Raw genomic sequence first — 21,285 nt, 5'->3', positions numbered from 1 at the left:
TTTCACTCAAAATAATAAACGACCACATATTAGAAAATTGCTGGTATAGATATTTTAATTTTGTAACAGATAAGATTTTTTCGGTAAATGTGAAATAAAAATTTAAATCATATAACGAATATTACTATTAATGCATTTATTTATTTACTTAAAACTTACACTGTAAGTTTAATAATGTCAGAACCGATTGAAAGAAATGGCTTTAGATGTTGCCACTGAAAATGTTTTGCCATGACGAAATTGTCACAGAAATATATTCCCAAGGAGAGATAATTCTTTTTATATAGAATAAAACCAAAGGGAAACCAAAACATTGTTAATGACCGTTTTGGTAAAAAAAGAAAAAAAAAAAAAAAAAAAAATCCATTGATGGCGACCTATTGCTACAAATTCGGAATAAGGGCGCCTGAGCGAGAAAAAAAAAAAAAAAAAAAAAATACATGAGTAGAAACAGATACAAAAGGTACATAAAACCCAAGAAAAAACAAAAAACAAAAAAAACGCAGCCTACATAAAAAATAAATATGTAATGTTTTTCTTAAATGCCCAAAAGAAAAAAAAAGAAATTGAATAATCATACAGAATGAAATCATTTTAAAACGAGAAATTACTTCATAGATACCATCTCTGCATTCGTTTATTAAAAAAGTTTTGTTAAAAAAAAAAAAAAAAGAAAAAGGAAAGTGCCACTCAGAAAAAAACGCACCCTACATAAAAATATATCCCCCACACACACTTTTCTTTAAATCTTTCCTAAATATTTAAAATCAACAAATAAAACAAACAACTCAGGTTTTGTATGTTTGTTTACAAATGACACGTGCACTGGTAATCAACGAGTGTCGATTGAAAAGTGTCCAATTTTAATCTCTCAGCTTCCAGGGTCCTTATTCCATATTTTGTTTGATAAAACTACCAAGGCAAATATCTATATTTTGACGCAAAAAAAAAAACTGATTAAAAAAGAAAATCATAAAATTAAAAACATTCTTATTTTATTTAGGACCATACTAAAATTGTTCAGTCCTTGTCCAGAATTCCCCCATATTAATAAACAAAAATAAAGAAAAACATGCATGATGTACGCACCCATAACGGAAAGAAAATATTGTATTCCAAAAGATCACGTAAATTCACGTAAACTAGTTTTATTTTTATAACAAAAAAAAACTGTTTTTAAGCGAATTTGAACTTTTCCAATGTCTCCATGTTAAAAAAATAACTTTTTAAAATCTTGAAAGTTTGAATTATTTGAAATTTTTGTCTTCAAGATGGCGTCGTAATATCATTGTGGTTCATTTGGCCACAAAGTTTGATTTCCTTATTTAAAAATAAAACTACTTAATTTATGTCGTTTTTGGTGTGCAATATTTTCTTTATTTTCTTTTCGTCATGAATATGTACATCATACAGATTTTTTTTGCTTTTTTAAAATAGGGGGAATTCTGGGCAAGAAAATATCTTGTGATTAGACAGAACCACGGTGACTAAAAAGAAATCAAGTGCAAAGTCTGCAACTTCTTCTCAATATCTAGAATTCCAACACTTATAACCTCAAAACTAAGGTTGCTATTTGATGCATGTATTGTAATGCTGGTGAATAACTTAATTTCATACAGGGTGAGTCACGGGAAAATAAATATTTTTAGAACGCTCCTTGCTCTCCTTGCGTAAGGGATAGGAAGTGAGGAAGGTAGTCTTTAAATAAGTCTTGAAATATTCGCAGAGTTTTGTTTTCCTTAAAACCATCCGTTTCTCGTGACTCACCCTGTATAAGAAAAAAATTACCTGATTCTATAATGGAACCCTGAGAAATATCTGTCATATACTTTTGTTCAATAAAACTTTGAAAAAGGAGATATTTTGATTGGCAGAATGTGATGTTGAAAATAAATCACTGTTGTTTGAAATGGCTTGGACAGATAGCACGAATACGCCCAAATTGGGTCCCTAAAATGGCTCTTAAACAGACACCACTCAAGAGTAGAGGGTGTGTCTGGACCTAGGAGAGTGTAGAGGAGGATTGTTGAGGCAGAGTTGCTGGATCTCTTATCTGATAAGGGCAACTAGTTGACAAGGATCATGGTAGGTGGCCATATATAACCATGGCTGTATTCCTAATAGGAGTTAAAGAATAAAGGAATAAAGGAATAAGAATTGTCTCTCATAAACTTTCTTGGTGCTTCTGCATTTACTGACCTGCAATTTCCATGAAGTTGGCTTCGGCTCACTCAGCAGTTGACGGAAATAGCCAGAAAAGGTCACCTGATTGTTCCTCAATTTTCAACAGGCGCGCTGTTTTTTTAGCTAATACGAATCTATGATGGGTATTTTTTTTTTTTTATAAATTGAAAGAAATAAAAAAATTAATTTTAATTGCACAGGTTAGGGTTGGGTTGGATACATGTTTGCAATTTTATTTGCTTTTCCTGTTTATCATTATAATTTTCTCATAGCGGTTCAACGTTTTGTGATCAGCCGCTTCCAGTTATTCCCGTTAGTGACCGAGATACTTTGTCGGTAAATGCGGAAATACCACTTTCCCCAGTGACAATATGTGAAAGGAAACCATTTCATTTTAATGAGTAAAGAAAAATAAAATAGAAAATATTTAAACCTTGATTTTGATATGCATGATTCATTAAAAAATGTTTTGATAAGATTCAAAATTTTGTAATTCAATGTGTTTTGTTTAAAAACAACAACAAAAAAAAATTATGAATATCTAAACTAAAAATGTTGATTTCCATGGAAAAGAAAAATTGGAATAAGATCAACCTGAAATTTACGCTCAAATATCATGGTGGTAAATTATATACAATGGTAATCTTACAGATAGTTTTTCTTCAGTTTTGAGAGGTTTTATTTTAAATTTAAGTGATAAATCATAAAAGAAACATTTATGAAGACTAGCTTCGTATAGCAGTAATATTTCCATGCTGAGGTGAATGTGATGTGTTATTCATTGAGAGTCGACTAAAAGCATCCAGATTGCCAATCACAGCCCTGAAATGTAGAGAAAAAGAATCCAAAGTTACATATGAAATTGAGTATAAAATAAACTAGTATTCTTACAGAATTTGACCCGGATCCTCAAGATTTTCTGTCAATTATGGTTTGGGCTTGACCAGCAGTCACCAAATTAAGCTGAGCAAAGTAACAGATGCAGACGAATTTCAAAACAAACCAGTTAAAAATAGAAATACAATAAATTAAAAATAACAAAAACCTACTGTCAATTTACTGAATATATTTTATTTTTTTTAAAGAAAAGTTGCATTTTGCATTGTTTATTTACTTTTATTTATTTTTTTGCAATTTTTTTTATTAAACAAAGGTTTTTTCTTTCTTTTTTTTCAAGAAAAGATATTTTTTTTAACCGTAAATTGTTAGATGAAAGTAGGTTTTTTTTCAAGAAAACTTACATTTTTGTTTCGTTTTTAAGAAAATTGGCAGTAAACGTTTTTTGTAAACAAAAGTTTTTTTTTATTAGAAAAGATAAATGATTTTTATGAAAATCGTAAATTGTTAGGTGAAAGTACAAAAAAGTTTGGGTTTTTTTCCAAGAAAATTTACAAATTATTTTTTGTCAACAAATGTTAAAAAAATTAAACAAAAAAAAATATCCCCCCTTCACACAAAAAAATAATTTAAAAATTACATTATTTATACAAAAAAAAAGTCAATTTAGCATTTTAACATTTGAACAACGCTTGGCTTAATCCAGTGATTGCTGGTCGAGCCTGAACCATAATTGATGGAAAATCTCTAGAATCCAGATCAAATTCTGCAAGAGTACTAATAAACCACACTAAATAAAAAATAGACAGAAAAAGACAATAAAACAAAAAAAAATTTAAAAAAGAAAACAAAAAAGGACTACAATACAAGAATTAAGGGGAAAAAGATGAGAATTACTGTTTTTCCCAAGATGGCCACTTTCCATGGAACTCTTGCAAGATGTGAACAATAAAAAAAACAATACTCACAACAAACTTGTTATAATTAAAGAAACAACAGCAAAAAATTAAAGTCACTATTTTTCTAAATACTCAGAGATATTTGAAATATTAGCATGATTGAATCAACATATATTGAAAAAGGGTGAGAGAAATATCATAAAAGGTGAGTAATTTGTTTATTGAAGTATAAATTATGACTAATTAAAAGAATTAAAATGGAAAATATTTCAAACATAACTCAATCCCAGAACTAAAGAATATTTTGGCATGTATTTTGTCTAAGTACATAGAAAAAACACTTTTAGGAAACAAACATTAGTTCGGCCAGCTTTATCATAATAGATATTGGTTAATTCTTTGTATTAGTAACTTGTATAATCACTGTTTTTTCCCAACTTGGCCAACCTCCATAGAACTCTTGTAAGGTATGAGCTTTAAAAAAATAAAGCTACTACTAGTAACATCTTGTACAGATGGTTTACTTGGATCAGCTGTTTCTGACGAGTAGTGAAGATAAAATTTGCATAAAAAATCAAAATATTTGAAAAATAAATTTTGTTATTAAAATATCATTTCAATCAGTTAAATGAGAGTTTTTCTCAACCAGTCTTTTATGATGTCATGATTCCTCAGATGTTACTAGTATTGGGATGATTAGTTGAAATCAGGAATCAAAACTTTTAGGAGGTATCAAAACCAGAAAAAAATTGTGCCTATTTCCCCAATGCCAAAACTGATACTTTTAATTGACTTTATTTGATTTTGTTTAAAACAAAATCTTCCATTATCGGTAATAATGATAAAGTAATAAATCTTTATCGATTTTAAACTACCAGTAAAACTAAAATCTATAGATCGCTCTCCACAAGTTTGTTTTTACATTATAGAAAATATTTGCACATTTAAGATATGTTTTTACAATAATTGGGAAAAATAGCAACTTTATAGTTAAATATTTTACTGGAATTGGTAACTATCGGAATCGGTAATTTATTACAGAATCAGTAATTGTATCAGAATTGAGAAAAATATTAGAATCGTGTCATCATTAGACATTACTCCTTCATCAAAAACATTCTTTGCACAAAAAAAATGTCCAAAGTTTATTTTGAAGAACTAAACAAGAAAAAACATGGCTGTTAGCAAGAGAAAGATTCCAGATGCGTACGTCGGGGGAGGATAGGAAGTCATTGATTGGTGAAACTAAAGTCTTCTACCGCTTTCTATATGCATTGTGAATCGTTTGAAGTATGGTCTAAGACGAATCAAGCCAAACCAGAGAGTGGAAAAGAGAAAATACAGAATAAGTGAAATAAAATCAAGCCAAATGATAAAAGTAATAAGGTCATAAAGTTACAGCTTTTCGTCAGAAATCGGTCTTGTTTAAAAAAAAAAATAGTATCATCATGAGTCACATCTTCCACTTGGTGTGGATTGTGAACCCACATGACATTTTTTGTCATTCGTTCCGATCCAGGGCGAGTTGGTTGATGAACACCCAACTGTTGAGAGATGTCCACTGAAAATCATTTTCTCTCCACCTTCTCCTTGGCTTTCCTCTGCCTCTTTTGCGTTCTAGCATACCTTAAAAAAAATGGTACATTTAAAATAATGAAAAATAGAAGAAGAAGAAAGGAAAGACTCATTGGCCATTCATGGTCTTGCAGATTCGGTATTTGTACTGGGAATCGGAGAATATTACTGATAATGTATTATTGAGTGTTATGAGCTCAATTCTATTGAAGGTGGGGGCAGAGTTATAGCCCTTTGATTCTCAAGATCAGTCAGTGCACCGGGAGCTTCAGAGACACGTCTCGACTTCACTTTGCTCCCTGCCAACTTTATGCCATTAAGAGACTGAGCTTCGGACTTAGGGTTGAAATTGCTAAACTCAAAAATCAACCAAACTTTACCCAAGAGTGTCATTCAGATACGAATACTAAAATTATTGCTAGTTTATCCAAAAAGACCAGTTGTCGGGGTGTTAATCTTTCTTTTTTGGTTTGAAATGACTTTTGGTTCCCAGTAATATAGACCAGTGCCAGACGATTTGCTCTTTCGATCTTTTCACAATGTGAGGGAAGTGGTGACTGCTAGATACAGAGTGACCAACCGGAACACAGAACAGCCGAATTTGATGTCACTCACTCAACATTGTTGTAGGGGAGAAGGATATAATGCTATGGAAGCGGCTGGATTCAAACGTGATAAACCCAGGTTGTCAATCTATCAGGTGGACAAGAAAGTTCTTGCGGTTTTTAACTTTCAAATTTAGATGAGCATATCTTGGATCAAACAAAAAATATATTGATCGAAATAAGCACCATCAGAATAAACACACTTTTACCAAAGCAAAACAAGTATATTTATGCCAGTGATGTAAGAATCTTGCATTCCGGTGGCGATGATATCGCTTAGGTTTTTGAAGCATTTCTCACGCAGAAAGTTCTTGAGATGCTTGAGATGCTAGGTGAGAGGTCTGGAGAGTATGGCGGATGAGGCAAGGTTTCGTAGCCTAATTCATTCAAATTCTACAAGGGCAGTTTAGCAACGTGTTATCGGGCATTGTTGTGAGGCAAAGCAGGCCTTTTCTGCTGACTAATGCTGGGTGTTGTTGTCGAAGTTTCTGATGCATTTCATCCATTTGTTGACAGTACTTTTCCGCCGTAATGGTTTCACCTGCATTCAAAAAACTATAATGGATGAGATCAGTCACAGACCATCAGCCAGCATGACCTTCTTTTGGTGCCACTCTGGCTTTGGGAAGTGTCATGTAGCTTTGTCAGCGTCTAACCACTGAGCTGAGTGTTGTCGGTTGTTGTAAAGAACCCACTTTTCATCGCAAGTCATAACCTACTTGAAAAATGGGTCATTCGTGTTGTGCAAAAGAAGAGAAGATGACACTTGATAACAACGTTTCTTTTGGTTGTCATTCAATTCGTGAGGCACCAATTTATCAAGATTTTTTTGCCTTCCCAATCTCTCTCAAGTGGTTGCAAATCATCGCATACATTACGTCTAATTCAGAAACAAGTTCTCAAACAGTTGTGCATGGATTGGCTTCGACTAAGGCTCTTAATTGATCGTTGTCAACATCCGATGGCTGATCACTACGCTTATCATTTTCAAGATTCTCATCACCGCCACAAAATTTCTTAAACCACCATTGTGCTATGCGTTCAGAAGTGGTTCCTGGGCCAAACGCTTTGTTGATATATATTTCAGCAGCTTTTCAGCCTAGCTTGAATAGAAATAAAAAAATTGTGGGAATTTGCTTTTTTCCCATCTTGTATTCAACATTCTGAGAAGACGTAATTGTTTTAAAACGAGTGTGATTTAAATGATTGGATAGAGTAAAAAAAAAAAACACCCTTTAAAATCATATATAAAGTAAAGGTGTTATAACACAAGCTTATTTGAAAATACATCTTTTGAAATCAAAATTAAAAATTAAAATTCCGCAAGAACTGTTTCGTCAATCTAATATATCGGTATCGACTTCATCAATGCAATAAGTCTGCCATAGAAATGTGTAAATGCATGCGAAAGTAGTCGGTTCATTTCCAGTTACTTACCCGATGATACCGAGTAAAATCAAGAAAATGTCAAATGCTTGGAGAGATAATGTACTTGAGCTAGAAGAAAAAAAAAAAAAATTACAAATTTATTTAATTTTAAAAGTTAAAATTTTTTTCAAAAATTCAAGAGAAACAAAATAACTATTGATTCTTTAATTTGTATCAAAATAGCTAGAAAGATACCCGTCCCAGGATGGGTAAAATTAATTTCCTGCAACAATTTTGCACTATGTTTGCTTCTTTACAAAGATTAAACTCAAGGTAAAATGATACTAAAACTTTTGTTTTGAATACTTACTTCAATTTTAATCTAAGGCTTAAGGTTAACGTTAAATTGGTCTTAAGAAATTGAAATTCACGGAATCTTGCTTTAATTAGTGTCTGATGATTATGGACCAAATTTAATGCAAATCTGAAATATTTAAAAATTTTTTAAATGGGCTGTGCCAATATGTATTTAAAATACTCTAAAGAAACTGAAATTTGAGAAATCTATCTCTCCTCTACTATTATATAAAAGGAACTTTGTGTTAGTGTGCGAGTTCGTTCCCCTATGGACTCAAAAATGACTGGACTGAACTTTTTGAAATCTCACATAAAGGTACTTCAGTGTCTGGGAGTATTCATACGTGTGTTTTGAATTGGAATGCATCTGATAAGTATCGAAAATCAAAGTCAAGTATCATGGTTCAATTGTGCTATGAAAAGAACCATTCATTTTGAATATGCCCATCTTAAAAAAGAATCTAAAGTTGATTTTATAGGCTGGTCCTTTCTGCTTGTGCAATGATAAAACTTCTCAAACGCACTTGTGATGTTAGGTTGTATAAAAGTGTAAACTTTTAGTCAAAATCTGACTGTTCTGTCTTTAATCAGATTTTTTTTAGATTATCGATACTTATCAGAGGCATGAAGGTACAAAACCTATTTAAAAACACCCCCAGACACAAAGTACATATTAGTGAAATTTTCAAAAAAAATAATTTGCACACACATACACAGACAACATGCATTTTATATAAAAGCAGAAATAATAATAATAATAATATCTAAATCAACATTTTGTTTGTCCTTCAGACTCTGATACAAAAGTTCATAGATTCCAATAAAACAGAGCAAGAAGGTCATATAAAGTTCAAACAACTGCCATGATTTATCATACACAGAAGGTTCTTATACATACATTATATAAATAATGACTATAAAAACCTTTTGCAAAATATTCAATTCATACAGGATTTGTTAAAATAGAAAAAAAAATAATACAGATTTTCTCTCAAAGTCAACATGAGTATTTTGTAGTCTTTTATATAGATATTTCACCGCCAATACAATTTTTTACCTGTATAAGAGCCAAGTACATCCTAGGATGAAGTACTATTGCCACATCTGGGCAGGAACTGCTCAGAGCAACCTATCCTGCCTTAACAGAGTTCAAAACCAACTTCGTAATCTAGTAGGCGATGCCCTTTTCTCTTCTCCGTAACCTCTTTCTCACAGAACAAATGTTGCAAGGCTGTCTCTACTTTATCGTTATTTTCACGCAAAGAGTTCGTCTGAGCTCCAATCTATGATCCCCTCTTGCCAATCTTTCACAAAAAACACTCGTCTAGCCAAAAACACTATCAATAAATTCCCCCACTCACTATCGGTGCCTAAACCTAAATGTGGATTTCATGAATAAAGCTACCCGTCTGTGGAACTCTGTTCTGCTTTCCAGCTGACTACAATATTGTCATCTTCAAGTCCAATGTAAATAAGTTCGTATGGAACCGTCTTCATAAACATTTGGACTAAACCAAATTTCCACCAAAAAACGGTTACTATGCTAGTATCTTAATGAATTCAATATACACATTATTCATTATCTTCGAGTGGTTTCTGGGTCTTGATATGTGGTAACTTCCTTTGTAAAAATATATATATATATATATATATATATATATATATATATATATAGTTACTGAATCAAATGAATTGAATACTATTTCACATAAAACATTTGCTTTTTCTAAGTTATTATTTATAATCATAGTCGGCATTGTTATATTATGAATAGGCATATAGTGGCAGGAAAGAACCAGACAAACAATATAAGTTTAATTTTAAGCGATTGATTGCTCAATCGTTTATTTTAAAAAACAAACTTAAGAAAAGCAAAATAAAATAAAGTGATCTTCAGTTCAACAACAGTTTGTCCCTGCTGATAAGGTTATTCATTTCAGCATAGTTTTTATCAGCAATAGAGAAGTGTTAATATTGTTCGCGTCTTGTTGATAAAATATGTCAATATGTGTTATTCTTTGTGCTGGGTGGTTTTGATAACAATATCTGAGAATAAGAGTTTGTTTTCAACGAAAAATATTCAAGGGAGACAACTTAGCATAAACAATTTTTGTTGATAAAATATGTCAATATGTGTTATTTTTTTTGTGGTGTTGTTTCGTTAACAATATGGGAGAATAAGAGCTTGCTTTTCAATGAAAAAGGTTCAAGGAAGACAACTTAGCATAATTAATAATTTTGTTGATAAAATATGTCAATATGTGTTATTCTTTGTGCTGGGTGGTTTGATAACAATATCAGAGAATAAGAGCTTGTTTTCAATGAAAACTGTTTAAGGGAAGCAACTTAGCAAGTTTTTTGTCTACTTGTTATGAAAATGTTGTTCCTCTCACATTTAGATGGGGCGTTTATTCAGCTATGTTCTATGGCTTTGTTGATCCTAACATAATACAGATTTGTCGTCTGCCAGTCAGTGATATTGACTTTGTCTGCAACCGTCTGTTCTCTTGGGCAAGCTGTCAAGTCTCCTTCCTGGTTTACATAGTAGCAGCATCTAGTAGTAGCACCTTTGATGGATTTGTTGATCTTTAGGCTGGGGATTTGACCAGTAGTCTGGTGTGGAAGTCAGTATTGGCTGGTGGTAGACCAGTGAAGTACTTCTCATCTCTTAGTGTTAGTCGAGACCCAGGGCTAAACTGGCCAGAGTTGGTTTCTCTCCTTGGTCTTGGAGTTCGATTCTCAACTGACAGGGATTTGTGTGGCATGCGCCGGACTCTATCGAGCCAATCTCCCAATCAGCTTGGCTCCCCTCTATTTAAACATAAACATAGCAGGTGCCCGGCTCCCACGGCAAGTCTTTTCTGATTGGTCAAAGTTGGATTTTGACAGTCAATCAAACTGTTGGAAATTAACCAATCAGAGTTGAGTATTTTCGTATTTTGTAAAGATTTGTAAATATTGTTGTTTTTAGCTGCTGCTACTATTATTTGTTATGGTTGGGACTGTCCCTTCTAATTTCATAATGTATTCGCTGCTACTGCTAATTTGTTGTTTTCTTTGCAAGAAAGCTTCATAAATCGAAATGAGATCTCGCACTCAACTTCGTAACAGCATTGATCGGTAGTGTTTTATTTTGCAATTTATTTTTTTTTTTATAACTTATATCCATTTTATTTTTCCAAAACATTTTTTTTGTTCCAAACAAAGAAAAGTAAACATACTGGCAAATACAAATTTGTGTGCTTTATGGCATCTAGTGAAAGTATTTTCTTGGATGGAATCGAATTGAATCACATTTTATTGTTCTTAATAAGATACTGCATAAATCCAGTAAAAGAACTGACTAACTGGAAACAAATATCGATTTTGTAAGAAAAATGATATTAATGACTGAAATCAAGGCACAAACTGGTTGTACTTTATGTATTACACTAGCAGGGAGACCAGACATTGCCTGGAATTGAATGATGATCAACAAATATTTCACACTCTCTGCAGTGACTTAGTCCACAATACATTGTAGTCTACATTGCACTGTAGAGAACCTACTGTTGATTTTATAAAATCATTTTTTATATATAATGACTTGAATTTAAGTTTAAAATGCAAAAGTCAAGTATCATGGCTCAATTGTGCTTTAAATAGAAACATTCATTTCGAACACGCGCCTGTCATATCAAAGAACCTACTGTTGAGTTTCTATGTCAGGCCTTTTGGCTTGTGTGGTAATAAAACTTCTCAGATGCACTTATGATTTTAGGCTGTGTAAGGTGTTAATTTTGGTCAAAATCGCTTGCTCCTTCTTCCACCAGATTATTTTGATCATCGATACTTATCGAAAATATTCTCATACAAAACTTATCTAAGAACACTGCCAGGTGAATAAAGTACCTTTGTGCGAGATTTCATAAAAATCAGCCCAGCCATTTTCGAGTTCATAGGGAACAAACTCAAACACACAAGCAAAGTTCCTTTTATATAATCATAATTATACAATTTTATATAATCATATTTATACAATTTTATATAATCATAGAGATAATTGGACAAGTTATCAATTTTGGTTTGACTGCTTTTGGCATCTCGACTCTTTCTCAGTTATTTAAAATCATTTAATAAATGATTTATTAAACACCATTTTCTATTTTACCCATAGTTGGAGAGAGGAGGGAGGGGTTATACCTGTTTGAAATGGTACTACAGTATGCAAATTGTTTAGTGAAGGTCATAGTCTGTATCTGTATCCATTAAACCACCCGTGTACCCCTCCTTTTTTTTTGCATATACAGATATGATGTAAAAGAAAAAAGGAATAATAATAATGAAAACTTACCCTTTAAAGATGATCATATGAAAAAGGCCAGGCAAAATGAAAGCAAGCATTGTGCAGCAGGAAGCACCGATTAAAGCCATTAAATTTGTAAAGTTAGGAATTGCAATAACAATTGCACCCGTGCACAGGACAACAATAAACCGTAGAATATTCTGGAAATAAAAAAATAAAAATAAAAAAAATAAGTATTAATGAAATTTGGTCAGTCAAACTTGGTCATTTGTGGATCTTATCTTTAAAAAATTTTTTAAATCTGAAACAAATTGATCAGGTAGTTTTACTAAAAAACACAGAAAATCAAATTTTATCATTAAACGATTATATCTCCATGTCATTTTGCAAATAGTTTGAAAGGTAAGAGAGATAATTCCAAATAATTCAAATTTTTTAGAAAGCCATTCTTTATATGGGGGGGGGAGAGAAGCATAAACCTCAAATTCATCTCTAGTTAACGCCATTTTAAAACAGCTCTTCAGAAACAGAGTTCAAAATCAACTTTACAAATAATGCCTATGAATTCCCATTAATTGCTTAAAAGTGATTTTCTTTATAAAAATAGAATTACTTTATCAATTCACATGATTTTTGTTATAGGATATTTTCAGGTACGTAAATCAACGATTTTTCTTTATTTTTGTTTTTTCTTTTGGGAGTTATGGATTAGCACTGAATGATTTGCCAAATACAAAAGGGTGCAACTTTACTATAGTGTGTCGTCCAACCCAAATATGTATTTTTGAACAAAGGCATTTTTCAGGGGAAAAACATTATTACGTACTTACAAAATTTACAAAACATTGCTCAGTAGAAGATGTACTAGAGCTAATTTTTGGAATAAAAGTGTGTAATATTATCGAGAATAAGCAAGATGGCAGACTTGAAAGTAGTTATCTCCCCCTAATTTCAAGCATATAAAGGGTTAATTTACAGTGAAATGGCAAATTTGAAAAATTTTGTTTTTAGATATAATTATTTTTAGTAATTTTTGGAATTTATACTAATTTAGGCATAACACATAAGTAATAATGTTCTTCTCTGAAATGCATTTTTTGAAGGCACACTATAGTAAAGTTGCACCACAAAAGTTTACTTAGTCATGACTAACAAGCTTTGACCTTAATTTCACCTGTACTCATGTACGAACCTGTCTCATTGGTAGAGTCTAATCAGATGACATAGATGGAAAAATTTGAAATTAGATTTACAATTGCAGCTTAAAACTCAGCAAGCAAATTGTTTACTGCTGCAATATTAATTAATCAAGTTAATTAAAAGAAAGAGAAGTCAATACTTTTGGGCAAGAAGTATCGCCAATGGTTATTTTCACTCAAAATGAACACTTTTTTAAACTAAAAAGTCACAATTCTTGCGTTTGAATGCTAGTCAAAGAAAGCATCCATTTTGACCGAACTCGATTATCAAGGCAACAAAAATCATTTTCACTTACAATTTAAGTTTACTGTTCAAATGTTTTGAATTAATGCAGATGACTAAATTGTTTTGCAATTTAAAAAGGTTACAAAGTGCATCTGCTCACTTAAAAGTTGGGTTATCCAACAATAATTTGGGAGTGACAGATTTTAATTATGATTTGATAAAAAAATCCAGCCAGTAGCCAAATTGTGCTTATGAGTTTTCAAATTATTTAAGGCACCCGTCATATCTGATATATTTATCTCTCAACAATTAAGAAGGCATGCTATTCATGGAAGATCGTTCATATATTGTAGTTTGATTGTGAAATTCAGACTTTCTTTGACTAACCAGAATATGCGATACAGTCTAGTTGGTCAATCAGAATAATCATTTTGTAAAATTTTTCAATAAAAAAACTGACTCTTGCAGGGTTCCTCAGACAATCAGTTTGAGAGAGACAAAAGTTAGTAATTAATTAAAAACAGGAATAAAAAACAAATCTCCAATTCAACACCCTTTTAGAATAAAAAAAAAAACCCAAAGTAAATTTCAAAAGTTCTCCAACAAAGTCTTAGTACTAGACAAATCCATCAATTTGCTTTTACTCTTTAACAAGAGCAACATAACTCTTTTTTTTATTATTATTATTACATACCTGTGTTCCAATAAATATTTTTTATAATTCATAGAATTTTCTTTTTTTTGGTGCTGTTGAAAAAAACTAACCATTTACGAAAATTCGTGACTAAATTGCATCAGCACTAAATTTATGAGGAATCTTTTAAACAGAATGTCGATACAGAATAATCAATAGAGAAACCAGTTGGAGTGCACATGATAATCATAACATTGGACGACAATGTAACACTAGATCCATCACGTAAAAGCTGAATTTTCAGTACTTGTGTACACTAATCTTTTAAACAAACAGATTTCAGATGAAAACATTATTACATACTTATGTGTTGTTGTTGAAATTAGTATGAATTCCAAAACTATGAAAAATGATCCAGTAGATGATGTCCTAAAAATATTTTAAATAAATAAAAAAAAAACAGCTACAATTACATTCCAAGATGTAGTGTTTAAAAAAAACGTCGGTATGTATTTATTTAGTCAAAATTATAGATTGCAGTTACCCCTCTCCTCGATCTTGCAAACTCTACAACATAGAACAAACGATAAAACGAATAATTCTGAAACTCAATAATTTTTATTTTTACTTGTAATTATTTTTCTACTGGATCATTTTTCGTAATTTTTGGAATTTATACTAATTTCAACACAACACATAAGTACGTAATGTTTTCACCTGAAATGCATTGGTATAAAAGGATCGCCAATCTACATAAGGACTGAATTTTCTTCCTTCTTCCAGCGACTGTCAAAGAGAAAAGGAAGAGCTCAGATACCAGCATTTTCTTTGTCTTCAGAAGTGAACAATATCTATAATTTTAATTAATAATAATTAAAACTATAATAAAACAATTATGTTTAATTTAATAAAATAGGACTTACTCCTTTCCAGAATTTTTTCTCTGGTTCATGAATGAAATATCCTTCCAAAACTTTGACTGCTGGGAAGAGCATGACTGAAACAATAAAAAAAATTTTTTTCTTTGTCATCAAACTATAAAGCAGACATCATATAAATCATGTTATACTTAAGTAATTAAATAAATACATTTGATTTAAAAAAAAAAAAAAAAACTATTAGTAAAATGGACAATAGTATCAAGTATTACTAACAACAATACATGCATCCTCCAAATATGTAATAAACATATTTCATTATGAAATGGACATACTACATTATTTTAAATAGCATTCACATAATATCGACCTTACATCTCCAGTGCTTCATACATGGCCAGACTAAACTAGCCCTCGATACATGACCAGATTAAACTAGCCCTCGACACACGGCCAGACATAGCCAGCCCTAGACACACAGCCAGCCCTCGACACATCACATGGCCAGACACAACTGGCCCTCGACATGGCCAGACACAACTAGCCCTCGACACGGCCAGACATAACTAGCCCTCGACACGGCCAGACATAACTAGCCCTCGACACATGGCCAGACACAATTATCCCTTCATATTCTTGTTGACTTTCAAACATAAGTCTGACTCAAATTGTAATTATCTCATCCATAAAATGAAAACAGTATTTTTCAAAAAGTCTGACTCTCGAATACTTATTTAAAATTTTCTATAACACGACAACAATTTTCACAAAGTCTGGCTATCAAATTGTATAAAATATATACACTTCTAGCACTGACCACTCTTCTTAGTTTAATTCTCATTAATTTTGATTTCTATTTAAGGAGAAGTATTGTCATATTACAGAGAGATACATGCTTTAATTGATGTGATAAATTATGGAGAGTTTCATTTAGTTGCTGTTAATTAGTTGTTTGTGTTGTCTGTCAATTTTATTTCTGATGTACGGATATGGTAAAGTTAAAAAAATGATGATTTTGGTTCAGTTTTATTTCCCAGATATCAAAGATGTTGCATCAACTGCTCATGCCCAACTTTTATTTGCACGCAGCAAATCATGTTCTCTGCATCATTCGATTCTCATTTTACATCAATTATAAAAAACAAGGATTTATAATCTATGTGACTGCTGATAAATGTTTGATTGCTTTGGTTTACTGCATATCATCACTTTTCAAGTTATTTAATGCCATATAGGAGAGTAGAAAATTGATTATGGGTTTACTCTTGGCAGCCATGTAACCAACTTTCCTTATTTTGTTCTATAGTCCTCATATTTCATGAGCAAAGTTTGTGACAAAAACACGCGTTCATATCTCAAGCCATATTTCTTGTCATATGCATACACGAGTGCACGTACACACATGTACATATATTCACGTTCGCGTACATATACTCACATTCACGTGCATACACACACACACGCTAACGTACACACATGTACACACACATGGACAACGTCACTTCCCCTTTAAAGGAAATCCACACATGTGCAAAAGACCACCGGAAACAACTATAAAAGCAAGAGAGCTAAGCTGTTTAAGCCCTTTTTCAACTTGCCTTCCGAGCTGAGCGGTCAATGGACCAACACCCCTGTTTTGGGGCGCGCGCGCCTCACGCCACCTGCTACTATGCGTGGGGCAAGAGTCAACAGACAGTACGTACACCTTACACACTTTCTATCCCGATGGCTTGGATTGACTTTTTCCCACTCTCTCTCTCTACAACAATAGACTTTCCTTCTCACCAGTTAACAGCGAGAGATGCACGCAAAACTAAACACATGCTGTACCCTTTTCTTTCATTTGTTTCTTCATGAAATAAATCCTAGTTTGTTTAATTCAAATAAACGCGTTGTTCGTTCCTTCCTCAAAGCAATTTATTTTTCCTATTTTGCGCACCTCAACAAATTGGCGACACCCAAACTCGAGAGGAGTACGCATTTCCTTCTATATCCACAAGTCCCGCAACAAACTGGTGACCGACTGATGTGAAACGAACACGCATGGTGACTCTCCTTCTTTTAAATTAATTGTTTTGAGCAAGACGTGCGTTTTATTTGATAAAGTAAAAAAAAACGAACACTTCAACAAAGAAAAACAAGTGAACTACAATGATGAAACCCCTCGTCAGACTCGGCAGATAAATAAACACGGAGCTGTCGACTTCATACCGAATATAAAAAAAATTTCGAGCTCGACAAACATTTTTCACGGTTTCCTGACATTACCCTGCAACAAACGCGAGGAGCAAAATCACATAGGCCTATACACGTGCCCTCCCACACAGCAGATGCAACAACCAAGAAACGATTACAAGACATCCATATCAACACATAGGAAGAAGTTGAATCCACAATACGAGTTGAGATGCACCACGCACACTGATAAACTCACAACTGGAAGTTTCGTTGACAGCCGGCAACCACACTCACTATTCAACATGAACGAATGTGCAACTAGTGTTCGTACAAACAATGTACACACTACCGCAGACTCACTTGCGAAGACACCGTCAACTGGACACACTCCGTCAACACGAACAAAAACATTTTCCTTCCAAACGAACAATTCACTTCACTGTCCAAGCAACTCGTTGCACATGTCAGCACACAACAAAAAACAAACAAACGTCAGCCTAAAAAAAGAGTAAATGCCTTTTCCACGCGTAAGTAAATACTTTTTTTTACGAACACACTCCGTTTTTGACGTTTTTTTAAAAAACCACACCAACAGCAAAAAAAAAAATAAAAAATAAAAAAAAAACAGGACGAAAAATAAATTGCCGAAAACATTACTTACAAAAAAAATATATATATATATATATATATATATATATATATATATACGCTGCATATTTTTTTTTCCTGGGAAGGGGAGTATTGTGCGAGCCTTTCTAGTCTCGCACAAAAGCATGCGTTCACATCTCAAGCCATATTTCTTGTCATATACATACGCGCACAAAAACATGTACACACACATACATATATTCACGTTCATGTACATACACTCACATTCACGTGCATACACACACACAAGCTAACGTATGCACATGTACGCACAGATGGAAGAAAATTTAAAGGAAATCCACACATGCGCAAAAGACCACCGGAAACAACTATAAAAGCAAGAGCAATAAGCTGCTTCCTTCTTTTTGGACCAGCTTCCGACCTGAACGGTCGACGGACCAACCACACGCCCCGAAATGGCGCGCATGCCCGCGCACGTCACATCTCCTGCTACTGTATGTGGGGCAAGAGCTAACAGACAGTACGTACACTTTATACGCTTTCTCTCTCCATGAACTGGATTGACTTTCTCACTTTTTCTTCCCTTTTGCTTTGGTCCATCAACCAGACAAGTTCGCGTCCACAGCTAGTGGCCTGAAGACATTTCCACGTGGACGAGTACTACCATGTGCGCACAGCTTTATTGATGTCAACCCTCTATCTTTTTCTTTGTCTACACTCTGGACTGTCATTCCCATTTCCACTACATTACTCACTCCTCTTTCCACGCGCAGACATGAACACATGTTACACCTAAAACATTCATTTTTCAACAGTAAATAAACCACACGTTTATTTTATCCAGCAATTGAGTTTTGTTTCCTTCTTTCCATTCATTTCATTATTTTCTTTTGTAGCGATATTTATATCCTGGCCCGCAACAACCTTGAAGTAGTACTTTTTAAAAATTTCCTTACATAATGTAGCTTCATACCTTGTCTGGAGCAATTTTCATTAAAAAAAAAAAAAAAAAAAAAAAAAGAAAGAAAAGTAAAATGCAATTATTTTGGTAAAAATTTTATCTTACAAATATTTAAAGGGATTCTATTCTATATATGAATGGTTTATAGATTTTTGTAGATTGTTTGTAGGCATATTTTTTTAAAAATAGTCTGTAATTAATAAATTACATTCAACTTGTATATGATACTCGGTCACTTGCTATCATTCCAAGTCAGAAGAAACTGGAGAAATGGCAACTAAAAGGTAATTGCATGAACACTCCTTAAATTGGAACCTTATCAATGAACCATGGAAGAGGCAAGTTTACTATCAATTTAAAAAGAATACAAAATCTGTGGAAGAAACATTAAATTTTAATTGGCAAACAGGTAGAAATAGTAGAGTTAATGCAATGTCATTTAAAAGGAAATCGAGCAACGCTACAATATTTTTTTTAATTAAAAAAAGTGTATTTAAAAAGCATTATTTTTTCTTCATAAAAAGCAAAAAAATCAATTGAAGTGGTATCTATAAAATAGCAATCATGCAAGATTTTAAATTGAAAATCTGTAAAAAAAAAAAAATTTATTTCTTTAATTACCTGGATATGTGAAGAACATGGCTAAACATAGAAATGATTTAACCATTAGTGCAAAATCCAAAGCTTTTCCTAGAAAAAAAAAAAAAAAATTTATTCAGTGAGGTGTAATAATTATAAAAATTACTGTGCCATATTTTTAAGTTCTTTTAATTGTTTGTATGCTAAGTGTACATTCAGCATCCCAGTTTTGCTAACAGGTGAAAAGATCGAGTTTAACATAATACTTTATCTGATAAGTGTTTCCAAACATGAATGGTACAGATTTTCAAATCATCTTTGTCTATGAATAATGATTCCATTAAACAAAAAGAAAAAAAAAAAACATCTGAAAAACAATCTGGATTTACTTCTTACAAAAAGTACAGGGAAAAGTCTGGTGTCTGAGTGAAAAAAAAAAACAAAACAAAACAAAAAAAACATTTCAATAAAAATACACTTGAATATGAAACATAAGCTTACCTTTAGGAAGATTCAGAGTAATTATTGGATTTGTGGCTGGTCCAAATGACTAAATAGAAAAAAAAAAAAGAAAAGAAAAACTCAAAAATATTTTAGCAAAAAAGATAAAAGGATTTCTATTTTCTAAATCTATGTGTGCTTAATATCCTTCTTGCATATTTGTATGTTTCACCGGTCTAGAGGTAAGTTAGAAGAGAGGGGAATAATATGGTTTTCTTACATATCGACAATTTGCCTTAAAGAAACAAAAAAAAAAAAAAAAAAGTTAGTGCATTCCTTTTTGTTTCATTTTATTTCAATCAAAGTTCTCAATAATCAAGGGCTAACACTTAATCTCTATATGAGATACATAGATATTGGAATATTTCATTAAAGTTCTCCTTTGCCTCTCAAACACTGAGTAAAGAAGCAGAGAACATACTTTTTTCTTCTTCCTAATTGGCTATTTTAATGTTACAGTAAATCTTTCTTTTTGGTCTCTTAGTCTTACTGAATTATTCAATAATTCATCTAGTCTAGTGGAGTACTCTGCTTCGTGTTGTTACTTGAGGTAGCATCGTTTGGAGAAAGTGCACCATTCCTTGTAAAAACCAGTGTGAGTTAGCCAAACCGAAGAGATCTTATTTGGGCCATGAATACTATGTGATTTTGAATATTTAGTTAGGGTTTACTTATAACGAAAAGTTTCCTCATGCCAGGTTGTCCTGACAAACACTTGTACAGAGAGACCTTAGGCACTCAAAGATTAGGCATTCATTCTCTCTCAGTATAAGCATAGATATGTAATACTAGATGAGTGTACTTAGCATTGCCTGGGTGTTTTTACTAATTGTTTTTTAAATTTTTGTTATATGCTTTTCTTTTTCTTAACCATATTAAGTTTCTTTTTATGATTTTAAAAGTTAAAGTTAATTGTTATGGTATATTTTGGTTCAATTAATAATTTAATTAAAAAAAATTTATAACATTATAAGTTTAATTAAGATAATGAAGTTTTAATATTTATAAAAGTATTTGATATAAATTGGTTCCAAAATGTTCAATCTTTTGATACATAAGGATTTCTTAATACTTTTAAAACCAGAAATGATTTTCTATTCGACAGTTTAAATGCTTTCAAATTTCAAAGAGTTATAAAGTAATCATTTTTTTTTCAAATATTAAAAGATTAAAATGGTTAATTTAGAAACTAAAACACATTTTAGTAGATTTAATTTTGTAATTAAATAATTTAAAAAGATAGGATTTTTCAAATTTTGTTTTTATTTTATGCCATTAATTATAATACAGAAATAAATAAAAAAGGGTACTTACCAAATATCCACAAATCCCAAAAGTTATATAAAGAGCTGTCACTAACATCATTGTCCATATAAAAATCCTGAGGAAAAAGAAAAAAATATCTATATA

The 21,285-nt window shown here is 32.1% G+C and overlaps 1 protein-coding gene across 4 annotated transcripts in view; it reads right to left on the bottom strand.

Moving 5' to 3' along the window:
- Positions 1-2,466: 2,466 nt before the first annotated feature.
- Positions 2,467-21,285, bottom strand: part of LOC145277320 (uncharacterized) — a 239,879-nt gene continuing 221,060 nt past the window's right edge. For all 4 annotated transcript variants that reach the window (XM_080128787.1, XM_080128789.1, XM_080128788.1 and 1 more), the window contains 7 exons: positions 21,190-21,256; positions 19,876-19,924; positions 19,417-19,485; positions 15,093-15,166; positions 12,159-12,310; positions 7,538-7,597; positions 2,467-3,006 (listed from right to left, as the gene is read on the bottom strand). In XM_080128787.1, the coding sequence (XP_079984913.1) occupies positions 2,910-3,006; positions 7,538-7,597; positions 12,159-12,310; positions 15,093-15,166; positions 19,417-19,485; positions 19,876-19,924; positions 21,190-21,256 (568 nt within the window). In that variant the 3' untranslated portion in view covers positions 2,467-2,909. The remainder of the gene's footprint in view (positions 3,007-7,537; positions 7,598-12,158; positions 12,311-15,092; positions 15,167-19,416; positions 19,486-19,875; positions 19,925-21,189; positions 21,257-21,285) is intronic.

Source organism: Euprymna scolopes, chromosome 1 (genome assembly GCF_053919585.1).
Source record: "Euprymna scolopes isolate OS-2025 chromosome 1, ASM5391958v1, whole genome shotgun sequence".
In the NCBI taxonomy this organism is placed as follows: domain Eukaryota; kingdom Metazoa; phylum Mollusca; class Cephalopoda; order Sepiida; family Sepiolidae; genus Euprymna; species Euprymna scolopes.
Note: the sequence above shows the minus strand (reverse complement) of the source record. Positions and strands in the feature narration are given on the sequence as shown.